General features: G+C 36.0%; 1 protein-coding gene across 1 annotated transcript in view; it reads right to left on the minus strand.

The window, feature by feature from the left end:
* LOC110261071 (uncharacterized) overlaps window positions 1–23550 on the minus strand; it is an 856894-nt gene that overhangs the window by 328898 nt on the left and 504446 nt on the right. The window contains exon 6 of the mRNA XM_084969796.1: window positions 1520–1613. Within this exon, the coding sequence (XP_084825922.1) occupies window positions 1520–1613 (94 nt within the window). The remainder of the gene's footprint in view (window positions 1–1519; window positions 1614–23550) is intronic.

The following is a 23550-nucleotide window of genomic DNA, read 5'->3' on the forward strand; positions in this document are numbered from 1 at the left end:
GCCTTCCTTGGTACTAGAAACCGATGAGCAGTCAGGTTTTTTTTGTTGTTGTTGTTTTTTTTTTTTTTTTTTTTTTTTTTTTTGGTCTTTTTGCCTTTTCTAGGGTCGCTCCCATGGTTCCCAGGGTAGGGGTCTAATCAGAGCTGTAGCCGCCAGCCTATGCCAGAGCCACAGCAATGCCAGATCCAAGCCACATCTCGACCTACACCACAGCTCATGGTAATACCGGATCTTTAACCCACTGAGCAAGGCCAGGGATCAAACCCGCAACCTCATGGTTCCTAGGCGGATTTGTTAACCACTGAGCCATGATGAGAACTCCAGATTTTCTTTAATTCCTGGCATTTTGCTAGAACTGGGACGTGTGATAGAAAACATAGGCAGCTTTTGTGAAGGAATCTTCAGAGTGTTCCTTTTATACAGTCACTCAATGTGTCTAAAATAGAAAGAAAATATACACTTTTCCAGGCACAGGTGAAGCAAAAGGTTAGGAGAGGGTTCTATATCTAATAGCTTTTAATCTGGTTTTCACTGTCCCTCACTGCTTTTGTTCACATCTTTGATCACTTTCCCCAAATATCTATGCAATTTAATGCAAGTGTTCTGCATTCCAGCAGGCATGCAAATGGAGTAGAGACAAAAGATCCTTTCCATTCTTACTAGCATTTGACATTACAAAAGTGGTTTCACATAATATCTTGAACCTCACTTTTCTCGTCTATACATTGAATGAATAATTCTAATCTCTCAAGCACTATATGCATGTACAGTATTGTTGAATGTAATATTACAAATAATTGAAATTATTACAAAAATTCCCAGGTTTAAAATATTAATTATAGCCAAACATCACGGCACTGCAGCGCTTGAACAAGTACTTTAACTCAGATTAGAAACAAGAGCAGTCTGGCACAAATAAGCTAGTTTGTTTTAATAAAAATTTTGGTTTTTTTTAATGTTTCGTGTTAACCAAGTACACTCAGGATCTACGGATAGTTTCAAAGTTTTCAACAGTTTATTTAAAGGCCAAGGTTTTCCCCAGCTCACTGGGTAATAATAAATAGTAAATAGTTTTTCTTCTGGGTCCTGAAAGATAATCCTCTGGGAATGTTTTATATCAGAATAGGACAGGCCATGGTCCATCTGAGGTTGTACGAGATGACAGGTAGCTTCCCTTGTGACATCTGTCAGTCATCATATTGTCAGATGGCACTAACAAGAATGCTTCTATAGCTTTATAATTATGTGATGAATGAGACCAAACCAAATCATCTAAGTACTTCTGAAACAGTATACCAAAACTTAAAAAGTCAGGGAGTTTCTGAAAGATTTTGTAAGGCAAAGCAATTTATTTCATATTCTATCTTCCCACTGAGGATGGTATATAGTAGAAATGTTTTCCTTTTAGGCAAAAATCTGAAAATATATGAACTGAGTAGAAAATCTGAGTCAGGGAAGGGTTAAAGTGGGAAGCTGACCGTGGCTGACATCAGGAACACCAAATACTAACAGAATGTACCTGGAAGGGTATGCTCATTCTTGATTTTCCTTTACTAGAGTTTGGCGGAAGGAGTGTCTCCAGACTGTTCTCTGCTTCTGTTCCCTTCTTTACCCTAAATGAAAAAAAAAATAGTATTGCTTAATAATAATAATATAAAATAACAATAATAAAATGGCTACAATGATTTTCAGTTAAAATAGCAAATTAAAGATACATTTATCTCCACCTTTTCCTAAAACCCCACTGAAATAATGTGATAAAAGACATAATTCCAGAAGAGAAAAATAAGACTGGAGAAAAGAGTAAGTAAAGCAAAATTTTGAAACTGAAAAGTAAATAAATTCCACAGAGGATGATGCCAAAAATTCAGCTGGTGTGTACTGCAGAGTTTCTTAAGGGCTGAGAAATTAGTCAAATGTCACCTCTTAAAGTGGGGATACAGGCATGGCCGAAAGCGGAAAACTGAAAAAAAAAAAAACAAAAAACAGTTACGATCCTTGATTTCCACCCTCACTTCTCTCCCCAGCTGATACTTTGAGGTCCTCTCCCATTACAGGTTGATCAAGAAGGATTCTAGATTCAGGAAACTAAGCCTAATTGAGAGCAGGGAGGTCATCTTGAAAAGAAGGAAGGGATAAAACCACAATGAGATACCACCTCACACACATTAGGATGGCTACTATCAGAAAACAAACAACAACAGCAACAACAAAATAGGCAATGACAAGTGTTGGTGAGAAAGTCAAGAAACTGGAACTCTTATATGTTGTTGGTGGGAGTGTAAAATGGAATGGTGCAGTTGCTGTGGAAAACAGTACAATGGCGCTTCACAAAGTACAAAACAGAATTACCATATAATCCAGCAATTCCACTTCTGGTATATATCCAAAAGAATACTGAAAGCAGGATCTCAAAGAGATGTTGGTATACACATGTTCATACCAGCAGTATTTGCAATAGCCAAAGGGTAGAAGGAACCTAATTTCCTTCCTCTATCAGTAGATGAATGGATGCCCAAATGTGGGTTATATATACTTCTGCCTTAAAAATTCTGACACATGCTACAACATGGATGAAACTTGAAGATATTATGAAATAAGCCAGTCGCAAAATGACAAACACTGTATGATTTCACTTATATGATGAACCTAGAGTAGTCAAATTCATATAGACAGAAAGTAGAATGATGATTACCTGGAGGGGGTGGCAGGGGAGGAAGCAAAAAATGAGGAGTTGTTTAATGTGAATAGAGTTTCAGTTTTGCAAGATGAAAGAGTTCTGGAAATTGGTTGCACCACAATGTATATACATTTAACATAACTGAACTTAAAAATGGTTAAAATGGTAAAATTTATATTATTGTATGCCTTACCACAATTAAACATTTAAAAAAAAATCCTAAGAGAGAAGATTTACAGATGCTTCCCATTCAGGTTGCTCCAATGAAACATTAATATCCAGATAACCCCAGGATAAAGCCCAATGTTCTAGCCTGCCCAGGAACACAAAATATTCTTGTGCCTAACTAGCCGGAAAGTCAAGGATAAAGCATATGAAGAAAGCCTCCAATACGAAAGACAGACCCCAAAACAAATAGGTATAGGAAGATATCAAAAGCAGGCAATATAGGGTATTAATAGAATCTCCAAACATCTATAATTTATAAAGTTGGAGAGATAAGAGAGGAAATTACCTTTAAGACATAAAAACGGGAGGGTAGAAAAATGAGTATGCAGGAAGTCAACAATATGTGATAGCATTCATTTATTCATTTCAACAAATTTTTAAAAAAATTTCTACTATGTGCAAGGCACTGTTCCAGCCATTAAGAATACGGCATTAACAAAACACATTCATACACACATTCAAAGGCTAGCAATTTTCTTTTTAAAAAAGAAAAGTTGGAAGAAGTAATTGAGGAAATCTCCCAGAAAGTAGAAAACAGAAAATAAAAAAAATGTGAAGATCAATTCAATTAAAGGATGTCTAATCTTAAAAATAATATTAATGAGAGTTCCAGAAAGAGTAAACAGGGAAATCAGAGGGAAGAAAATGATGTAAAATAAAATTAAGCAATTTTTCCAGAAAGGATGAAAACAAATTTCAGATTAAAAAAATTCATGGTGAGTTCTGCAAAATTTACAAAGAAGACCCACACAAAGGCCCATTCCAGTAAAAATTTACAATACTAAAGACAGAGATATCTTAAAAATTTTAGAAAAGAGAATTGTTGCCCTCTATAAACCATGGGGAATCAGAATGGCATTAGACTTCTCAACTGCAATTCTAGATGCTAGAGAAAAATGGGGTCATGACTTAAATATCCTAATGAAAACCATTCCCATGCTGGAATTCTTAGCCAATCTATCTCTTCCATGTACATTTTCTCTAAAACTACTGGACAGCATGATCCACCTTTAAGATGGAATAGGAGTTCCCGTAGTGGCTCAGTGGGTTAAGAACCCGACACTGTCTCTGTGAGGATGCGGGTTCAATACCTGGCCTTGCTCAGTAGGTTAAGGATCCAGTGTTGCCACAAGCTGTTGCATAGATCACAGACGTGGCTTGGATCCAGTGTTGCTGTGGCTGTGGTGTTAGGCCTCAGCCGCAACTCTGATTAAACCCGTAGCCTAGGAACTTCCATATGCCACATGTGTGGCCATGAAAAGAAAAAGAAAAAAAAAAAAAAAAAAAAAGGAATAAACCAAGAAAGAGTAGTATGTACAGCATAGGAAAGAAGGAATTTCCCCAGAGAACTGGGAAGGTAGATGGCATGCCTACTGCTATCTGAAAGGCCTAGAAAGTAACTGGGCCAGTTATAGAAAGTGGAGGATTACAGTAGGAGGTCTCCAAAATAAGAATGAAACTATAAGATTACTCAGAGTGATCTCAGAGTTATATCAGTGGTCTTGGTAATGGATTGGTGATAGGGGTTGCTGTGACAGAAAACTAAGCAAATGAAGAGAGAGAGGAAATGTAATCATAGTGTACTACATGGTCCAACTGTGAATAATGCAAGTAATAATTACTACAAAGTAATCATTACTATCACAAAAAAAATAATACAACTATCCAGAGGATGAGAAGATTGTGTGAGAGGAGTGGGGACATGAGAAAAGGAAAACTAAATACTAAGGAATCACTAAAATTGAGAACTTCAATTAATCTGGTATAGTGGGTAAATTCTCAGCTTACTAATTTTATTATAGCAAGTGTTGGTGTACTGAATTTATTTACAAAAAGAGTTATCTGGCATCTTTGAGTGTCTCATCTCTTTTGCCCTGTATGTGGTCCTAACTTTGTATCTCTCTGGTTGTTCAGGAGCACAGCCCAGGAAATTACCCAGGTTATGTGGTTCCTCTGAACTCTGCAGTGAGGTCACCCATTTGATGCTATCCTATCGCAGCTAGCCATAACCAGTGTACACAGTAATCCAGCAGGTGTGACTTTCAGGCAGGGGATTTTTCTGCATGTCTGGTCACAGCTATTAATGGTCTTCCTTTGTAACATGATTAATGAGTGCAATATGTGATTAGTGAGTGTAAGATTATTAAACTAAACAGCTGAAAATGATATTGGGTTTGTAGCTATTCATAAGATTTTTTGGAAAGCATCTATGAGTATTGGTCAAAGATATTCTATATCTGCATACCTGTTCAGTGGCGTGAAAGACCACCTATATCTACACTTCTCAAAAATTTACCAAACTATTCTCAGAAGAAAAAAACTAGTACACAAAAGTAGTCTCAAGGTAGCGCACAATAAATATGAAATTCTGACATCTTGAAGTTTATTTCAAAAAGTCATTTAAATTTTGCATGCATGCACATTTATGTTGGCTAAATATGTAAAATTTTATTTTCTATTTAAATTGATTTTTAGTGAGGTACAACTGAAATGCAATATTATATTAGTTTCAAGTGTACAAACGGTGATTAAACATTTATATACATTGTAAGATTGTCACCATACTAAATCTAGTTACCATCTGTCACCTTATAAACTTAATATTATTGACTATATCTCCCATGCTGTATATTACATCCCCATGTCTTACTTATTTTTATCTCTGGAAGTTTGTACTTCTTAATCCCCTTTACCCATTTCACCTCCCTCCAAATGCCCTCCCTATGGCAACAACCAAACTCTTCTCTGTATCTATGAGTGTGGGATTTTGTTCTGTTTTTTTTTGTTTGTTTGTTTTCTTTTCTTTAGATTACATATACAAGGGAAGTAATGAGATATTTCCCCTTCTCTGCCTGGGATTTGTTACTTAGTGTAACACCCTTGAGCTCTGTCCACATTGTTGCAAACGGCAAAATTTCATTATTTTTTATGGCTGAGTAGTATTCCTATATCTCTACCTATCTATTCACATCTATATACCACATCTTCTTTATTCAATCATTTGTTTATGGATAGTTAAGTTTTTTCTATATCTTGACTAATATAAACAATGCTTCAGTAAACACAGGGTGCATATATCTTTTCAAATTAGTGTATAACTTTTCCTCAGATAGATACTCAGTAGTGAAATTGTTGAATCATATGGGAGCTTTATTCTTAACATTTTGAGGAAACTTCATACTGTTTTCCATAGTAGTTGTACTAATTTACATTCCCACCAACAGCGTTGGGGGTTCCCTTTTCTCCACATTCTTACCAACACTTGTTATTTCTTGTCTTTTTCATAATAGCCATTCTGACAAATATAAGGTAATATCTCAGTGTTGTTTTGATTTGCATTTCCCTGATTATTAGTGATGTTGAGCATCTTTTCCTGTTCCCATTGGCCATCAGTATGCCTTCTTTGGAAAAAAAAAAAAATGTCTATTCAGATCCTCAAAAAAAAAAAAAATCAGATTGTTCGTGGTTTTGTTATTGAGTTACAGAAAATTTTTAAATTATATTTTGGATGTTAATCTCATATCAGAAATATGATTTGCTAATATCTTCTCCTATTCAGTAAGTTGCCTTTTTTTGTGGGGGAGTGTCCTGGAGTGTTACAATTGCCCATGTGCACGGACATTAGCTAGAGGGCAGTATAATGCTGCCCCTATTCCTGTTCACTGCCCCCTGCCAAGGAGCAACGAAGTGCCACAACTGCCTGACCTGTCTGGCTTCAGCAAGGCAGCAGGATAGTACCTGACCTGAGTGCCCTCCCCAACCTGTTTTAGAAACATGGCCAGAAGGTGCCACATTTAAGCTTGTGGCTTCTGCCATCAGGTTAGGTTGAGGATGCAATGATAGCATTTGCCAAAGCCTCTGTCACCAGGGAGTATTCTGACTGCTTTCCACTTCTCCAGCCAATCCTTTTTAGATTAGCGAATGAATCTCCTTTACATATAGTCTAGGCTTCTTTCAAACTGTGGGTTTTTCACTGGGTCTCAGGCCAAGTGAGACCTCATACAAGCCCTTGGAGAGGGGAATCTCAGTTTCCTACAGCACTTAGGTCCCTTGGATATCAGCTCTGTTGCTTTTCCAAGCCAGACATTTGGGGGGCCTGTCTCTTCAGTGCAAATCCCAGGGGCTGCGATGCCTGATGTGGGCGGCAACCAGTTTCCTCCAGGAGAAGCACCCATCTGGTGCGATCCTTCTCTATTGTTTACATATGTCCCAGGGGCGGGTCATCATACAGTCCTTTTATCCCTTGTTGAAGACAGCAGTTCATCTAGTTTTCAGATTTTTTTCAGAGGAAAATAATCCATATATAGCTGTAGATGTGGTGTGTCCCTGGGAAGAGATGAGTTCAGGATGAGTTCCTATGCTGTCATCTTGGACTCCCCCTAACATTTTAATAGCTAACATTTACTGAACATTCTGGGGTGTATTTTGCTTAAGTACTTTACAACCTCTTTGCACAGTAGATATCAAAGGTAAATGGATATTTAAATTTTATACAATAGGAAAGGAAATAAAGAGAAAGCTTTAACTATTTTGTAGACAAAAAATTCTTATAGTTGGACAGAAACTCTATGGTAACTGAATCCATTAATTGAACTTAATGGTGGAGTTCAATAAATTTCTTTTTTATTTTATTCAATTTATTTAAACAAAAAAACAAAACAAAAAAAAACTGTTCAGGCATTGTTTCTTAATCTTAACAGCCATTTTATGAGACAGTTTCTAGTCTCATTTTATAGATGAGGAAACAAAAACATAGAAAGCTTGGTAATTTTCCAAAGGTCACATAGCTAGTAAGCTGTGTAAAAAGAATTTAGATATTACAGTGCAGTCTGTACACCTGCAGGCTTTGTACTTAGATTCTGTGGAATCATTTAGAGTCTTTTATAACTGCATGTCTTATCTGTGGTCCCCAGTTTTTCACTAGGGGTATGAGAACTACAATTTGAAAAGCATGAAACTATTTTATCAACTTCCACTCATTTGGGAGAAACTAATAGAATCAACAGCAAGAATGTCACCATTTAAAAAAATTAGGAAATAATTGATTTGATTAAAAAGAAACAATAAGTTTAATCACAACTGCAGCATTAATGTATAAATACCTTTGTGTTAATTACCTAGAAACCCTTAGTAGCCGGTCACTTTGTAAGCAGTGGGCTAGGGCTAGATCTTTTGCTGAATTTACCAGTTAGACTCCCAAAGCATATATAGATGGGATTAATTGCAATCTACCATGTGCCAACCCCTCCTTTAGCTCTGTTTGTGATATTTTACTTCCAAACATAACTCTTTGAAGTATTTTTTTAATGCCCATTTTACAGATTTAAAAAGTATAGTACTTGAGAGGATAAGTAATTTGCTTAGATTACCCAACTAATGAATCATAGGACTAGGAGACTTGCAAGCTGAGACAGTTAGACTCTACAATCTGTGCTTTTAACGGTTATTTTATATTTCTGGCCCCCTTCACCATCTTTTGTCCTTATATTTGACAATGCAAGAGCCAAACTTTATGGCCACTTTCAACCTTCCATTTTTTAGATGCCTTTAGTAGTATCTGGACTCCCATCTATCCTCATGCTATGGTACTTGTTATCTTTGCATCAACTGCTAACCTACGTTGTGGGGTTCAGTGGGTAAAAGTATTGTACTTTCTGGGAGATGTCAGTGTGGTATACACCCATTGTGCTCCTGTGCAAACAAGAACTTTTGACCAGTTAAGTGGCCTTTCGAGTTAGAAAAGCTAACTGGAATGGACTTCCAGCCAGAACATCAGGGTTCTTTCATGCATTACGTCGAAGTCCTTCAGTGGTGTTTCTTGATCAAAAAAACAATTTAAGGATGATTTCAGCTCTTTCAACAAAATTGTTAGCTCAATTGTCTCAGGCAGAGGTTTTTCAGCCTCAGCACAATTGACATTTGGGGCTGGATAATACTCTGCTTGGTGGGGGCAGTCTTGTGAATTGCAGGATATTTAGTACAATCTGTGGACCCTGCCACCAGATGCTAATGAAGTTATGACACCCAGAAATGTCTCCAGACATTGCTAAATGTCCCCCAGGGGTGAGACAAAATTGCCCATGGTCAAGAAACACTGGTGTAAGGTAAAATTCTTTCTACATAAATTCCCAAGCAAAATTCATAAAATGTTATGTTGTTTTATTTATTTCAAAATAACATCTTCCAGCCTGACTTCAACATAAAGCTTACTCAGGTTAAATTTACATCTACTGAGAGACTAGGAGAAACTAATCACTCTATTTTCCTCTTTCTTTTCAGTGCTTACTATTTACTCTAACTCTTATATGCTCATAATTCAAAACATGTCCCTCATACATATTCAGCACCAAACCCAAAAATTCACCTGCAAAATCATCATCTCCTTCTAAACATCCTACAGGAACTTCAATACAAAATGCTGCACACTGAACTCATTCTCTACCTCCACAAATCTCATTCTTTCACTCCTTTGAAATTATTCCAAACCTCCTTAGCTGGGTTTGTGAAGCCCTTCATAAAGTATTCCTTGCTTTCTTTCATCTTATGATAATAAGTTAGTGATAATATTTGCTGCTAGAATAAAGGCACTATAAGAATTGAGCCAGAAATTAAGTACATAAAATGTATCATTTACTTTACTGTATTCAAGTAATGGTCTATGCATATGTAATGGATTTGAAGGTGTAAACGTCTGCGGTTTAGGTGTCTTTTATATTAGGAAAGATGTGAATTTCAGTACATACCTTCAGGTATACCCAAAACTCATCCTATTTTCTCTATAAATAAATTTAATTTCTATTTTAGATTTTTCCCTTTATTTTCCCACTGTTTTCATACGTTGCATCTAACTTTTAAGGGCTTAAATTGGTCACTCAGTTTTTAGTGCAAAGTCACTTTCTAGAGTAAGAGGAACTGCTCTTTAACAATTACGCATGAGGCAACCAGTATAATCAGTAATATCCCAGGCAAATAGAGATGTAAGGTCGCCTTTGACTTAGGTAATGTCAACCTAGTAGTAGGGGGATGTGGATAGCTAGTGAATATTCAGTCACCATATATCCATACTAAATATATAGATAATGTTATATTCAGATACGCAGTTTCCAGAAGAAAAAAAATTCTTCCTCAGTCAATCTGGTCTTTGGTCATCTGTCCATTCATATTTAAGCTACTTTGCTCTCTTTTCTAGCAATAGGTATCTCTGGTCTGACTCTCTACTGCTCTTCATTAAAACATGATTGAGGTTATCTCAGGCTTTCTACTCAACCATGTCTGTGCCATGCTGCATGTTGGAACATTCTGTGGAACATTCAATTTTCCTGAGCTCCATGCAGAAAACAGCTCTCCACTGTTCTACTCTCTTAGGTTTCTATTCTGCACCCCACCCCTAACTAGGAAACAGACTATGCATGACATACAGGATTATTTTTGAGGAATCCAAGTGCATCTAAGTTATTTGTCTTCTCTTTGCTCTCCCCATGAAGTTTTTACCTTTTCCACAATGAGATAGGCTGACTTATCTACTTTCTTAGATTTGCTGTTTGTGACATAAACACTGTACCCTAGTAGTATAGGGCTAAGGATTTTAAAAAGCAAAAGCCTGTTAAAATTTAAAAGGGATTTCCCACTGTGGAGAACTGGGGTAAGAATCCAACTGCAGTGTCTTGGGTCGCTGCAGAGGTATGAGTTTGATCTCTGGCTTGGCACAGTGGGTTAAAGAATCCAGCATTGCCACAGCTGTGGCGTAGGTTGCAGCTGCAGCTCAGAGTCAATCCCTGTTCTAGAAACTTCCATAAGCCATAGGTGCAGCCATAAAATTAAAAAAACAAAACAAAACTTAAAAGTGTTTTCTTTGCTCATGTATCTTGTCACCTCTCCTCTAAGACAATGAATACTGCTGACAATAAGGGCGAAAAGCAAAAGGTATGGGAAACTCCAAAAAGCAATACAACCAAAATACTTGATAAGTATAAAATCATATTCAATTTTTCATCTACTAAGGACAAATAAATTCTAGAGTGGAAGAAAAGAAAAGTGGTTAATTTACATGTTAACTTGGTTAATCGATGATGACCAATTATTTGGTGAAATATCTGTCTAGGTCTTGCTGTGAAGGTATTTTAAAGATATGATTAATTTTGGTAGACTTTGAGTAAAGCTGATTAATGTGCGTGAGTACCATCTAATCAGCTGAAGGCTTTAAGAGCAAAGACTGAGATTTCCCAAAGTAGAAGCAGTTCTTAAGACTGCAACAAAGAAATCCTGCCTGAGTTACCAGTCTGCTACACTGCCATACAGACTTCAGACTTCAGATTTGGCAGAACCAGCCCCCAAAACTTCATGAGCTAATTTCTTAAATTTCACCATCACTATCTCTATCTATCCTATTGGTTCTGTTTCTCTAGCGAATCCTAACTAGTACAGGAGTAAAGATGGAGTTACTGAATTCTACACATCGGTAGATCTGAATTGTTATATGTAGCAGAAAACTTTTCAATAGTTGCAAAGAAAGTGAGTGAGTCTTTTTAGAAATCTCAGTTTTAGCAGGACTTAAGGAATGAGGGGTAATCCAGAGTGTCAAAATCTATAAGAAGATAAAGGAGAAAAAATAATGTCAATAAAGCTTTTGTGGAGAGTCATTAACCAGACTGGCTAGGTCCTATTGAAAACTAAATGTTAAAAGTAGGCAAACAGAAGAGGTATCACTAAATCTAAGACTTGAGCAATCAAAGTAAAAAGGATGGAAGAGAAGAGCAATAGCTAGAAGGAAATGCCAAGTCAAATTTCAATTTCTCAATTATTTGGCTTGAGAATGGGGCTATCAATCTCAAAATCATCACTTTTTCCTGCCAAGAAGGAGGCCCTGAGACACTTACAGTGAAGGGGCTAGTTCCTCTCTTACCCTAACAGTGAGAATTCCAAATAGAATAGTAGCACTGTTTGCTTGGCTGAACAATAGCTGATTGAGAAGAGTTCGTGATACCAAGGTAAAGTGATGGGCACATCTCTCTAGTGGCATCTTACAGAAGCTTGAAGGACAGGAAGCTAATGATCACAAGTGGGTAGTACAATTGGCCAGGGCAAATAATTCAGGGTCCAGATGATTGTATTAAAGGAGATTTCAAAATTAAAATGAAAACATAAAGACAATGCATTGTATCACATTTTCTACCAATAAAGTGAACATTTCCAATTATAATAGTTGCATCATCAGAAGATAACAGCATTTATGCCACAGGTTTTAAAACCAAAATATTACACTCTAACAATTTTTTTAACTTCTTGTGGTCTAATTTTGTTTATGATACACTCACGGAAATTCTTTCCTTACTGTCAACCTTGACCACAACAAGAAAAATAGTCATCTTTCTATTTTTAATCTTTGTCAGCAAATATCTTCCTCTCCTGTTTTAGGCGACTCTGGATAACAAAGCAAAAAACAGTAAAATATGGAGCAAAGTATAGCAAAAAGGGCCATTTATACTGCTATTCTGACTGCTATTATCAGCAATAACTATCACTTCTAAGCTGTTCAACAGTGAGTCCATACCAATAAGTGAAAATATTTTTTGTAAGTGCTGTATAATAACACCTGAAACATATACAGCACCTTTCATCTGTAAGAATCCCAAAGTGCCATGTGGAGTGTTCTGGGATCACTTCATCGCCTAAAGAAATACAACAATCTGTGGTAGATAATGAGGTCCTACTATATAGCACAGGGACCCATATCCAATCTTCTAAGATAAATCATAACTGAAAGGAATATAGAAAATAACATATATGGGGAAAGAATCTGAAAAGGAATGTATATATATATATACATATAACAGATTTACTTTGCTGTACACCTGAAACTAACACAACTTTGTAAGTCAATTATACTCCAATAGATTTTTTTTAATAAAGAATGTATATATGTGTATAACCAAGTCACTTTGCTGTACAGCAGAAATAAGCAAAACACTAAATCAACTAAATCAAATTAATAATAAAAAAGAATAGTACTGTAAAAAAAATCTTTGGAGTACATACAATGTGGCTACCCATCCATACATGTAATATTTCACAGTACAAGTATTCTTGGGGAAAGGACAAAAGTAAGTATGTTTCACTCTTCTAGCCCTTCCAGAACCTACCTGGCTTACACTCTAGTTTTATATTTACAACCCGTGGCCCAAGAAAGTAAATTCTTCTATTTATTCCTTTTCCTGCTTCAATGGGAAGGCTGATTCTTGAACAACTGTGGGTTGTTCAAATCTTATCTAAGTGCTGAATTTTTTGGATTGTTCTTTATTTATAAAAGTCTGTGAAAATTAATTAAAACCAAGCATTAGTAGAATGTCTTCGAAACTTGAATCATTTTTAAAAGTATAATTTATTTACAATGCTGTGTTAGTTTCAAGTATAGAGCAAAGTGATTCAGATAGATAGATAGATAGATAGATACAGATAAAATTTTTCAGATTCTTTTCCCTTATACATTATCACAAAATACAGAGTATAGTTCCCTGTCCTATACAGTAGGTCCTTGCTGTTTATCTATTTTATACATAGTAGTGTTTATCCATTAACCCCAAATTCTCAATTTATCCCTCCCCCCATTCTCCCATAAAAGTTTGTTTTCTATGTCTATGAATCTGTTTCTGTTTTGTAATTAAGCTCATTTGTGTCATTTTTTTTTTTTTTTTTTTTTTTTTTTTTGCCTCACCAGGGCATGTGTACATTGCCAGGCCAGGGATAAATCCAGGCCACAGCTGTGACTTAAACCACAGCTGCGGCAATGCCAAACTCTTAACGCCCCTGCACCAGGCCAGGGGTTGACCCTGCACCACTGCAGAGACAATGCAGTATCCTTAACCAGTTGTGCCATAGCAGGAATTCCTCACTTGAGTCATTTTTCTAAGATTTCACATGTATGTGATATCACATGATATTTGTCTTTCTCTGTCTGGTTTACTTCATTTACCATGACAGTCTCTAGATCCATCCATGTTGCTATAAACGGCATTATTTCATTCTGTTGATCATTCTGTTGTTGTTCATCCATTATCTGCTGATGAACATTTAGGTTGCTTCCATGTCTTAGCTACTGTAAATAGTGCTGCTATCAATATTGTGGTGCATATAATCTTTTTAATTGGAGTCTTTATCTTTTCCAGATCAATGTCCAGAAATGGGATTGAAGGATCATATGGTTATTCTATTTTTTAATTTTTGAAGAAGCCTCCATAATCTTCTCCACAGTGGATGCATAAATTTACATTCATACCAGCACATCCTCTTTAGCATTCATTATTTATAGACTTTCTGATGATGGCCTTTCTGACTGGTGTGAGGTGATACTTCACTGTAGTTTTTATTTTCATTTCTCTAATAATTAGCAATATGGAGTATCTTTTCATGTGCCTATTGCCTTTCTCTTTGGAGAAATGTCTATTTAGGTCTTCCACCCAATTTTTTTTGATTGGGTTGTTTGGTTTTTGATACTGAACTGTATGAGCTATTTGTATATTTTGGAAATTAAGTCCTTGTCAATCACCTCATTTGCATGTACTTTGCCTAGTTCCTAAGATTATCTTTTCATTTTGTTTATGGTTTTCTTTGCTGTCCAAAGCTTATAAATTTGATTAGGTCCCATTTGTTGACTTTCACTTTTATTTCTTTTACTTTGGGAGTCTGACCTGAGAAATATTGCTATGATTTAGGTCACTGAATGTCTTGTCTAAGATTTTTGAAACCCATTTCTGCTACTTTCTTGCTGTAGATTTGGGGCAGGTTTCTTAATTTCTTTCAGCTTCATTTTAAAAAATGGAGATGTTGATATCTAGTCATAATGAACATACACATTTACAATGATTATCAGAGTAATCTATTCTTTGTCTAGGCACAAGGTAAATGTGTTTTTCTTCATTTTCACAATATATATCTATAGGAAACAGTACATGATCATTGATTAAATCATCAGGGTTATAGACTAAGAGTTCTATTATTTCTTAATAGAGAAGTTAACTTTAGTAATAGAGTCATGAATTTGATTTACTATCTTTGGGCGTGTCAGTTACTTGATGCCTCCAATTAGCCCTGCCCACTAAAAGGCAAAAATAATAACCCCTACTCTCCTTACTGAAGATTTAGGATAAATTGAATAGTGTTTGCAATACAGTTCTGCTTCCTTGGAAAATGGTGCTGTGTAAAGACAATGCAACATTACTTTGGTTGTGATGTTGACCAAAACCAAATGAGAAATAAATTAATGAATGAAAGGAAAAGATTCCTAGAGTTTATACTAAAATAAACAGATGAAAAGGGGTACAAATACTATCTTTTTTTTTTTTTTTTGTCTTTTGTCTTTTTGTTGTTGTTGTTGCTATTTCTTGGGCCGCTCCCACAGCATATGGAGGTTCCCAGGCTAGGGGTTGAATCGGACCTGTAGCCACCGGCCTGCGCCAGAGCCACAGCAACACGGGATCCGAGCCGCGTCTGCAACCTACACCACAGCTCAAGGCAACGCCGGATCGTTAACCCACTGAGCGAGGGCAGGGACCAAACCCGCAACCTCATGGTTCCTAGTCAGATTCGTTAACCACTGCGCCACGACGGGAACTCCACAAATACTATCTTAAAATGATCCCCCATCACTCCCCTACCCTTCATTGCAGAAGTTCATAGGAGTACAGAAAACCAATAGATGGTGAGCTACCTGGTTTTTCTAAATATTTAAGATATTCATTTAGCAAATATTTATTAACAACCCATTCTTCAAAGTGTGGCAACTTTTCATTCTTAGATCAAACAAAAAAGACATTCAGTTCAACTAGTATTCTTTGATATCTACAATGGGAAAAGTGCCATACTTAGTCTCAGTATTAATGACCTAGAAAGATGAAAAAAATACCTTTCATCTTTCAAGAAGGTACCCAATGACAGATATAGCTATGTCATAAAAGACAAGATGCAAAATATATGACATAATTGTAAAAAGTGTGAGCTTTGGAATTGGCCAGTGTTTAAAAAAAACACTGTATGACTTAAACCACTTTCTCTATATTCTCTGTTTCTTCATACTTAACTCATAGAGACATATATCATGCTGTAATAATTTTACGTAAGAGAGTGCTTTCCAAAGGGCTGAGTCTGTGGTATTTGTGCGAAATATATTAATTCTTAAAATGTTAAAATTGTTGTCATTATTATTTACTAATTATTGGAGGTATAGAAGGATTTAGAGCAGTGGCTCTCAACTGGGAATGATTTTGCCCCCCAGGAACATTTAGTGATATCTGAAGACATTTTGGTTGTCAAACTTGGGCGGATGGAGTGGGGAAGGACTACTATCTAGTGGGTAGAGAGAGGTCAGGGATACAGTTAAACACCCTGCTATAAACATGGCAGGCTCCCATAACAAGAACTATCCATCCTGAAATGTCAGTAACCCTAATGTCAAGAAACCCTCATTTAGAGAAAAGCATCTATCTATCTATCTATCTATCTATCTGATTCATCCATCTATCAATCAAAATTGGTTTTGATCATCTAAACTAATTTAGTGGCTGTTAGGTTGGCTGAGAATTAAAAACAAACAAATAAAAAACTACTTCTGTAAAGTGAAGTTCAGAGTAGATGTGAATCCTAGAGGGTGAGAACAGAACAACAGAACATGGGTTCCAGAAAAAATACTGGTACTGCTGGTGATCAAAAACTGAAGTCCATTATTATTAAAACACTAAACGTAGAAACCAAGGTATTGTTATTGGAAAGCATAACAGTATTAGTGATACCTGCTACTCTGTCAATGAAGAGAGAACAGAAAAAAGAAGCAGTCAAAACAGAGGCTACTAAGGCCAATGAAACTCATATGGAGAATGACATGTTTTAAACCCAGCCCCAGGATCCTGCTGCTTTACTAAAGAGAAAATGAGAAAAGCTGAAATACCACAGAAAGAATTTCTGGTCTGTCTCCTGGGGAAATGGGCTTCCTATTCAAGTAAATAACTCTTTTATTACATAGAGAGTGAGAAAGAGAAGGATGTAAAAATACAATCAGTCTCCCATGGGACAGATGGTAGGTAGAGGCTGAGACAACTGGTAGGCAAATGTCTGGTCTTGGGAGGACAGAAAGCCCCAGGATACAGGCAGGAGCCAAACGGAGCGGAGCAAAGTCTAACCTGGAAAGGAGTGAATGCACAGGGATGAACAGGATCCCTGAATTGTGTTTGATGTAACTGCAGTGAAGCAATTTTCAGAAGAGAAGAGGAATTGAGCTAGGGTAAGGAGTGATGGGCAAAGGGGAAGTAATCTATCTAAGAAAGATTTGTAGCCAGGGCCCAGAGGTGCAGTAACATCATACATGGGTATTGAGTAAATGTAGAGAAAATTCCTAAGTGCAGTTAGACTATGGACAAGAGGAAGGAGCATCCCACTGTCTGAGACAGTAGGACAGAGACACTTTGAAATATTCTAGTCCAGAGACATTTTAGCCCCCTCACTGTGCTTTTGAAAGAGTTGACAGTTACACTTAGCAGGTCATAATTAGTTTTCAATTTCGCAATTCATAAGAATGTTAAAATGCTGCAAACACGAGTCTCTGCTATGAGCCTCTACTATGACCTTAAATATAGGTGCCAGTATTTAAGATTAGAGTCTAGTGGGATGGAGAAAAATGTTGGTAGTGGTACAAAGTAGGGCATAGGGAGGCAGGCACAAGTAACCTATTAAACTTCAATGTAAATAAAGTAAATATTTTAAATATACATATGATGCTCTGAATCTAGAGAAGAAAGAAAAATTAAATCCTACTGGAGGAATTGTAAAAAGTATCACAAAGAAGCTGACATCTGACCTAGACTTGTGTCTTCCTATATGATAAAAATATTCTTAAATAAATCTATTTTTCGTTACAGTTTAGTCTAAGCACTGTAACAAGTAAGTACAACATGAATGGAACTTGAATCCGCAATCTGAATTCAGAAAAGAGAAACATTCTTGGTGTAACATAAAGGTACTCAATTCTGGACAAATCTGGCAATTAGCCTGATTCAGTCTATGTTAAGAGAAAAAAATGTCAGGCCAAGAAATTACTACAGAAATGAGTGTGAATTGGCACTCATGAGTTTGCTTCATCAGAGAGACCTGTAGCTCTCCACTTAGCTCTCAGTTAGAAGAGGGCAGAGAGGCTATTGGCAAGCCTCTTAGTAGCAACCAGAAGCAAGAGAGGAGATAGAAAATTTGTAAGAGCATTTGTGACATTTGCAGTCTAAGGCAACTTAATGTAGAGGCAAATAAAACATTTAGGTCTAAAAATCATATCCTGTTTTATGAATTGTGAATTAATTAATACTCATAAGTAAAGACTCTGAGTCATAGAGAAAGGCTTAAATATTAGCATCAATTTCTATTTAAAAGCTAGGGTAATATGTAATATATTTTAGAAATATAGGTAAAAGAGAATTTGGTTTTCCAGTTCCAATTGTAAGGAGTTTGGAAGTTGCCATTGTATCCTAACAACAAGCAAAAGGCAGAACAGACTGAAAAAAGTGACAACTCTTCATAGACACATAAGAGAGAGGAGAAAACAGGGCAAATTCTGAGACTGCAGAGACAGGCAAGCAAACACAGAGTCACAGATGACCACAGCAGAAATTCAGAAGTGGAAACTCCCAGGGGAACTTGTGTTGGGTAGGAAAACCTGAACTGGAATTGACAAATTGCTAGAGACTCAGTATGGATAACTTTGAAAGTCAAAAACTCCAGAAGGGGACCTGCTCATACAACATCTTCTACACTATTATAAGATTTACCTCCAAGAGCTTGACCAGATTCCTGCAGTAAATATCAGAGAAAAATCCCCTCTTGGCTCTGGCAGGGGGAAGGAAAAAGGAAGCATTTGGAAATACACCAGAGCACTCCATTTTCTTTAATGAAGGCTGCCCCCTCCTAGGAGAAAGTTCACCAGAGCTTACTTTGCTGGGTATTTTAAGAGCCTAACTAACCAGGCGAAGAGAAAAATAAAACTCCAGCCCATTCTAGGCATTTTGTTCCACTTAAGGTGGGAAAAAAACACAACAAAACAAAACTGAGAATCACTTGTGAAGTTCGCAGTCCAGAGACACCGGCTCGCTAAAAGACTCAGACCTACTCATAAGACTAAATAATGCTTCTCCTTCCCCCACACCTCACAATGATATTAATAAAGCCCTACTTACTTTTACCTGGTATGTCACATTCAGCTATCATAAAAAAAAAAAAAATTACAAGTCATACCTAAAAGAAAAAAGAACAATTTGAAGAGACAGAGCAAGAATTAGAACTAGACATGGCAGAGATATTGGAATTATCAGACCAAGAATGTAAAACAAGTGTGATTAATACACTAAGGGCTCTAACAGATAAAGCATTAAAGAACACATGGCCACTAAAGCTGATAGATGGAAATTCTAAGAAACAAACAAAAAATGCTAGAGATAAAAAAATATAACTACTGTACGGAACTGAAGAATGCCTTTGATAGGCTTACTAGTAGGCTGGACATGGCTGAGAAGAGACTATCTGAGCTATGGAATATATCAGTATAATCTGTGAAAACTGCAAAGCAAAAAAAAAAAAAAGAACAGAATATCCAAGGATTATGGAATAACTACAAAAGGCATAATATATGCATAATGAAAATACCAGAAGGATAAGAAAGATTGAAAGCTATAGAAGAAATGTATGAAACAATAACAACTAAGAATTTCCCCCAAATTAATGTCAGATACCAAACAATAGATCTAGGAAGCACTTGGAGAATGAATGGCAAAAAAACTACACCTAGGCATATTATTTTCAAATTGCAGAAAATCAAAAATAAATGAAAAATTTTAAAAGAAGCAAGACGGGAAAAAATACACCTTACTTATAGAGAAACAAAGATTTAAAAAAATGTGCAGGAGTTCCCGATGTACCTCAGCAGGTTAAGAAAACTGATGTTATCTCTGTGAGGATGCAGGTTTGATCCCTGGCCTCACTCAGTGGGTTAAGAATCCAGTGTTGCCACAAGCTGCAGCATAGGTCACAGATGCAGCTCAGATCTGATGCTGCTGTAGCTGTGGCATACACCTTCAGCCACAGCTCCAATTCAAACCCTAGTTCAGGAACTTCCATATGCTGTAGATGCAGTCCTAAAAAAGGGGAAAAAAAAAAAAATCTTCAACAAACTATTAGTAAATAGAATCCAAGAAAGTATTAAAAACAATTATACATCTCAGCCAAATGATATTCATTCCAAGTATGTAAGGCTGGTTCAACATTTTAAAATCAAGTAACATAATCCATTACATCAATAGATTAAAAAAGAAAAATCATATGATCATATAAATAGATGCAGAAAAAGCATTTGCAAAATGTGCTTCCATTCATGATAAAAACTCTCAGTAAACTAGGGATATAGGAAAATTTTCTCTACTTGATAAAGAATACCTACCAAAAAATTCAGTTAATATTATAACTAATTGTGGAAAATTGAAGCTTTTCAATTAAGATCAAGAACAAAGAAAGGAGGAGTTTCTGTCCTGGCTCAGCAGTAATGAACCTGACCATCCATGAGGATGCGGGTTCAGATCCCTGGCCTCACTCAGTGGGTTAAGGATCTGGCATTGCCATGAGCTGTGGTGTAGATAGCAGACATGGCTCAGATCTTGCATAGTTGTGGCTGTGGTGTAGGCCAGAAGCCACAGCTCTGATATGAACCCTAGCCTGGAACGTCCATATGCAATAGCCCCCTCCCAAAAAAAACAAGCAAAAAATCAAAGCAAGGATCCCCTCTTATCACTCATTTTCAACACTGTACCAGAAGTTCTTGCTATTGCAACAAGGTAAGTAAAGGAAATAAAAACTGTACAGACTGAAAAGGAAGACATAAAATTGTCTTTATAGATGACATGACTGTATATGTAAAAAATCTGAAAGAATAAAAAAATTGAAACTATTTATAATTGATAAGCAATTATAACAAGACTGCAGGATATAAGATTGATATACAAATCAAATGCTCTATTTACCAACAATGAAAAAGTGAAATTTGAAATTAAAAAGACAATATTATTTACATTAGTACTCAAAATATGAAATATTTAGGTATATAGCTAACAAAATATGTACAAGATCTGCAAGAGGAAAACAGAACTCTGATGGACAAAATCAAAGAACTAAATAAATGGAGAAATATTCTATATTCAAGGATAGGATGAGTTAATAGTGTTGAGATGTCAATTCTTTCTGATATGATATATAGATTAAATGCAATCTCAAAAATCCCAGTAAGTTATTTTATGGATATCAACAAACTAACTATAAAATTTATATGGATAAAGAAGATGTGGTACACATATAATGGAATATTACTCAGCCATAAAAAAGACTGAAATAATGCCATTTGCAGCAAAGTGGAATGACCTAGAATCATCATATTAAGTGAAGTTAGACAGTGAAAGACAAACATCATATGATACCACCTATATGTGAAATCTAAAAAAAAAAAAAAAAAAAGAGGATACAAATGAATTTATTTGCAGAACAGAAACAGACTCACAGACTTTGAAAAACTTATGGTTACCAAAAGGGACATGTTGCAGGGAGAGGGATGGACTGGGAGTTTAGGATTTGCACGTGCACACTGAGGTATATGGAATGACTGGCTTGTGGGAACCTGCTGTATAGCAGAGAACTCTACCCAGTGTTATGTGATAATCTATGTGGGAAAAGAATCTTAGACAGAATGGATATGTGTAAATGTATGACTGGGTCACTTTGTTGTACAGCAGAAATTATCACAACCATGTAAATCAACTACACTTTAAGAAAACTTAAAAAAATGAAGTTTATATGGGGAGTCAAAAAACTCAAAATAGCCAACATAATAGTGAAGGAGAAGAACAAGTTTGGAGGACTGACACTATACAACTATCAGACTTACTGAAACCTACAATAATCAAGACAGTGTGGTATTAGCAAAAGAACAGACAAATAGGTCAATGGGACAGAACAGAGAGTCCAGAAATACACCCCAATAAATACAGTCAATTGATTTTTTACAAAGGAGCAAAGGCAATACAATTGAGCTGATACCCTTTTCAACAAATGGTGCCAGAACAACTGAATATCCATATGCAAAAAAATGAATCTAGACATAGATTTTATACCCATCACAAAAATTAGCTCAAAATATATTATAGACATAAATGTAAACTACAAACATAAAATTCCTTGAAGATAAGCAGGAAAAAATCTAAATGACCTTGGATATAGAGGGCATTCCAGATACAACCTCAAAGACAGGATTCATGAAAGAAATAATAATCCGGATTTCATTAAAATTGAAAGCCTCTGCTCAGTGGAACACAATATCAAGAGAATGCGAAGACAAGCCATAGACTGGGAGAAAATAGTTGTGGAATACACTTTTGATAAAGGACAATTTTCCAAAATATACAAAGAACCCTTAAAATGAAACAATAAGAAAACAAACAACTATGTTAAAAATGGGCTAAAGACTTTAACAGACACATCATCATAGAAGATACACAGATGTCAAATAAGCATATGAAAAGATGCTCCACATCATATGTCATCAGAGAAATTCAGATTAAAGCAACAATGAGATACTTCCTTACACTAGCAGAATGGGCAAAATCTGGAACACTGATAACACCAAATGCCAATGAGGATGTGGAGCAATGGGAACTCATATTCATTATTGGTGGTAATATAAAATAGTATACTTTGGGACAGTTTAGTGGTTTCTTATGAAACTAAGCATACTATTATCATATTCTTCAGTAGTCATGATCCTTTGTATTTATCCAAAGGAGTTGAAAGTTTGCATCCACACAAAAACTTGCACACACATATTTATAGCAGCTTGATTCATAACTGCCAAAACTTGGAAATGAAATGATGAAGAAGTTCTTCAGTAGGCAAATGGATAAATAAACTGTAGTAATCCAGACAATGGAATACTATTCAGAGCTAAAAAGAAATGGGATTTAAAGTGATAAAAAGACATGGAGAAATTTTAAGTACACACCACTAAATGAAAGAAGCCAATTAGAAAAGCCTGCATATGTATGATTCAAACCATGTGACATTCTTGAAAAGGCAAAAATATGGAGATAATAAAAATATCAGGGGGGGGGGCATGGTTGGTTGGAGCAGAGATGAATAGGTAACAGAAAATTTTTAGGGTGGTGAAAACCCTGTATGATATTAAAATCATAGATAGATACCCTTATACATAGGTCTAAATTCATAGAAAGTACAGGAAGAGTAAGCCCTAATGTAAACAATGGACTTTGGGTAATAATGATGTGTCAGTGTATGTTCATCAAATGTAATGAATATACTACTTTGGTGGGGCTGTTGATAAGGAGGGTAGGGCATATATGAGAAATCCCTGTACCTTCCTCTCAATTTCACTGTAAACCTAAAATTTCTCTTTTAAAATGTTTAAAAAATAGAAGAGACAGGCTAAAGTCTGCATAAGAAATCGGCTTGTTGAGAACAAATCATACATGAAATTCTGAAAAAGAAGAACAGTTAGTGATACACCTAGTATCTGAAAATAAAATATATAATAAAGCACCAATAATTAAAGCAGTGTGGTATTG

Source organism: Sus scrofa, chromosome 1, assembly GCF_054392235.1.
Source record: "Sus scrofa isolate SSC_HxYL_T2T_F1_AM1 chromosome 1, Sscrofa_HxYL_maternal_Yorkshire_Landrace_v2.0, whole genome shotgun sequence".
Taxonomy (NCBI): Eukaryota; Metazoa; Chordata; class Mammalia; order Artiodactyla; family Suidae; genus Sus; species Sus scrofa.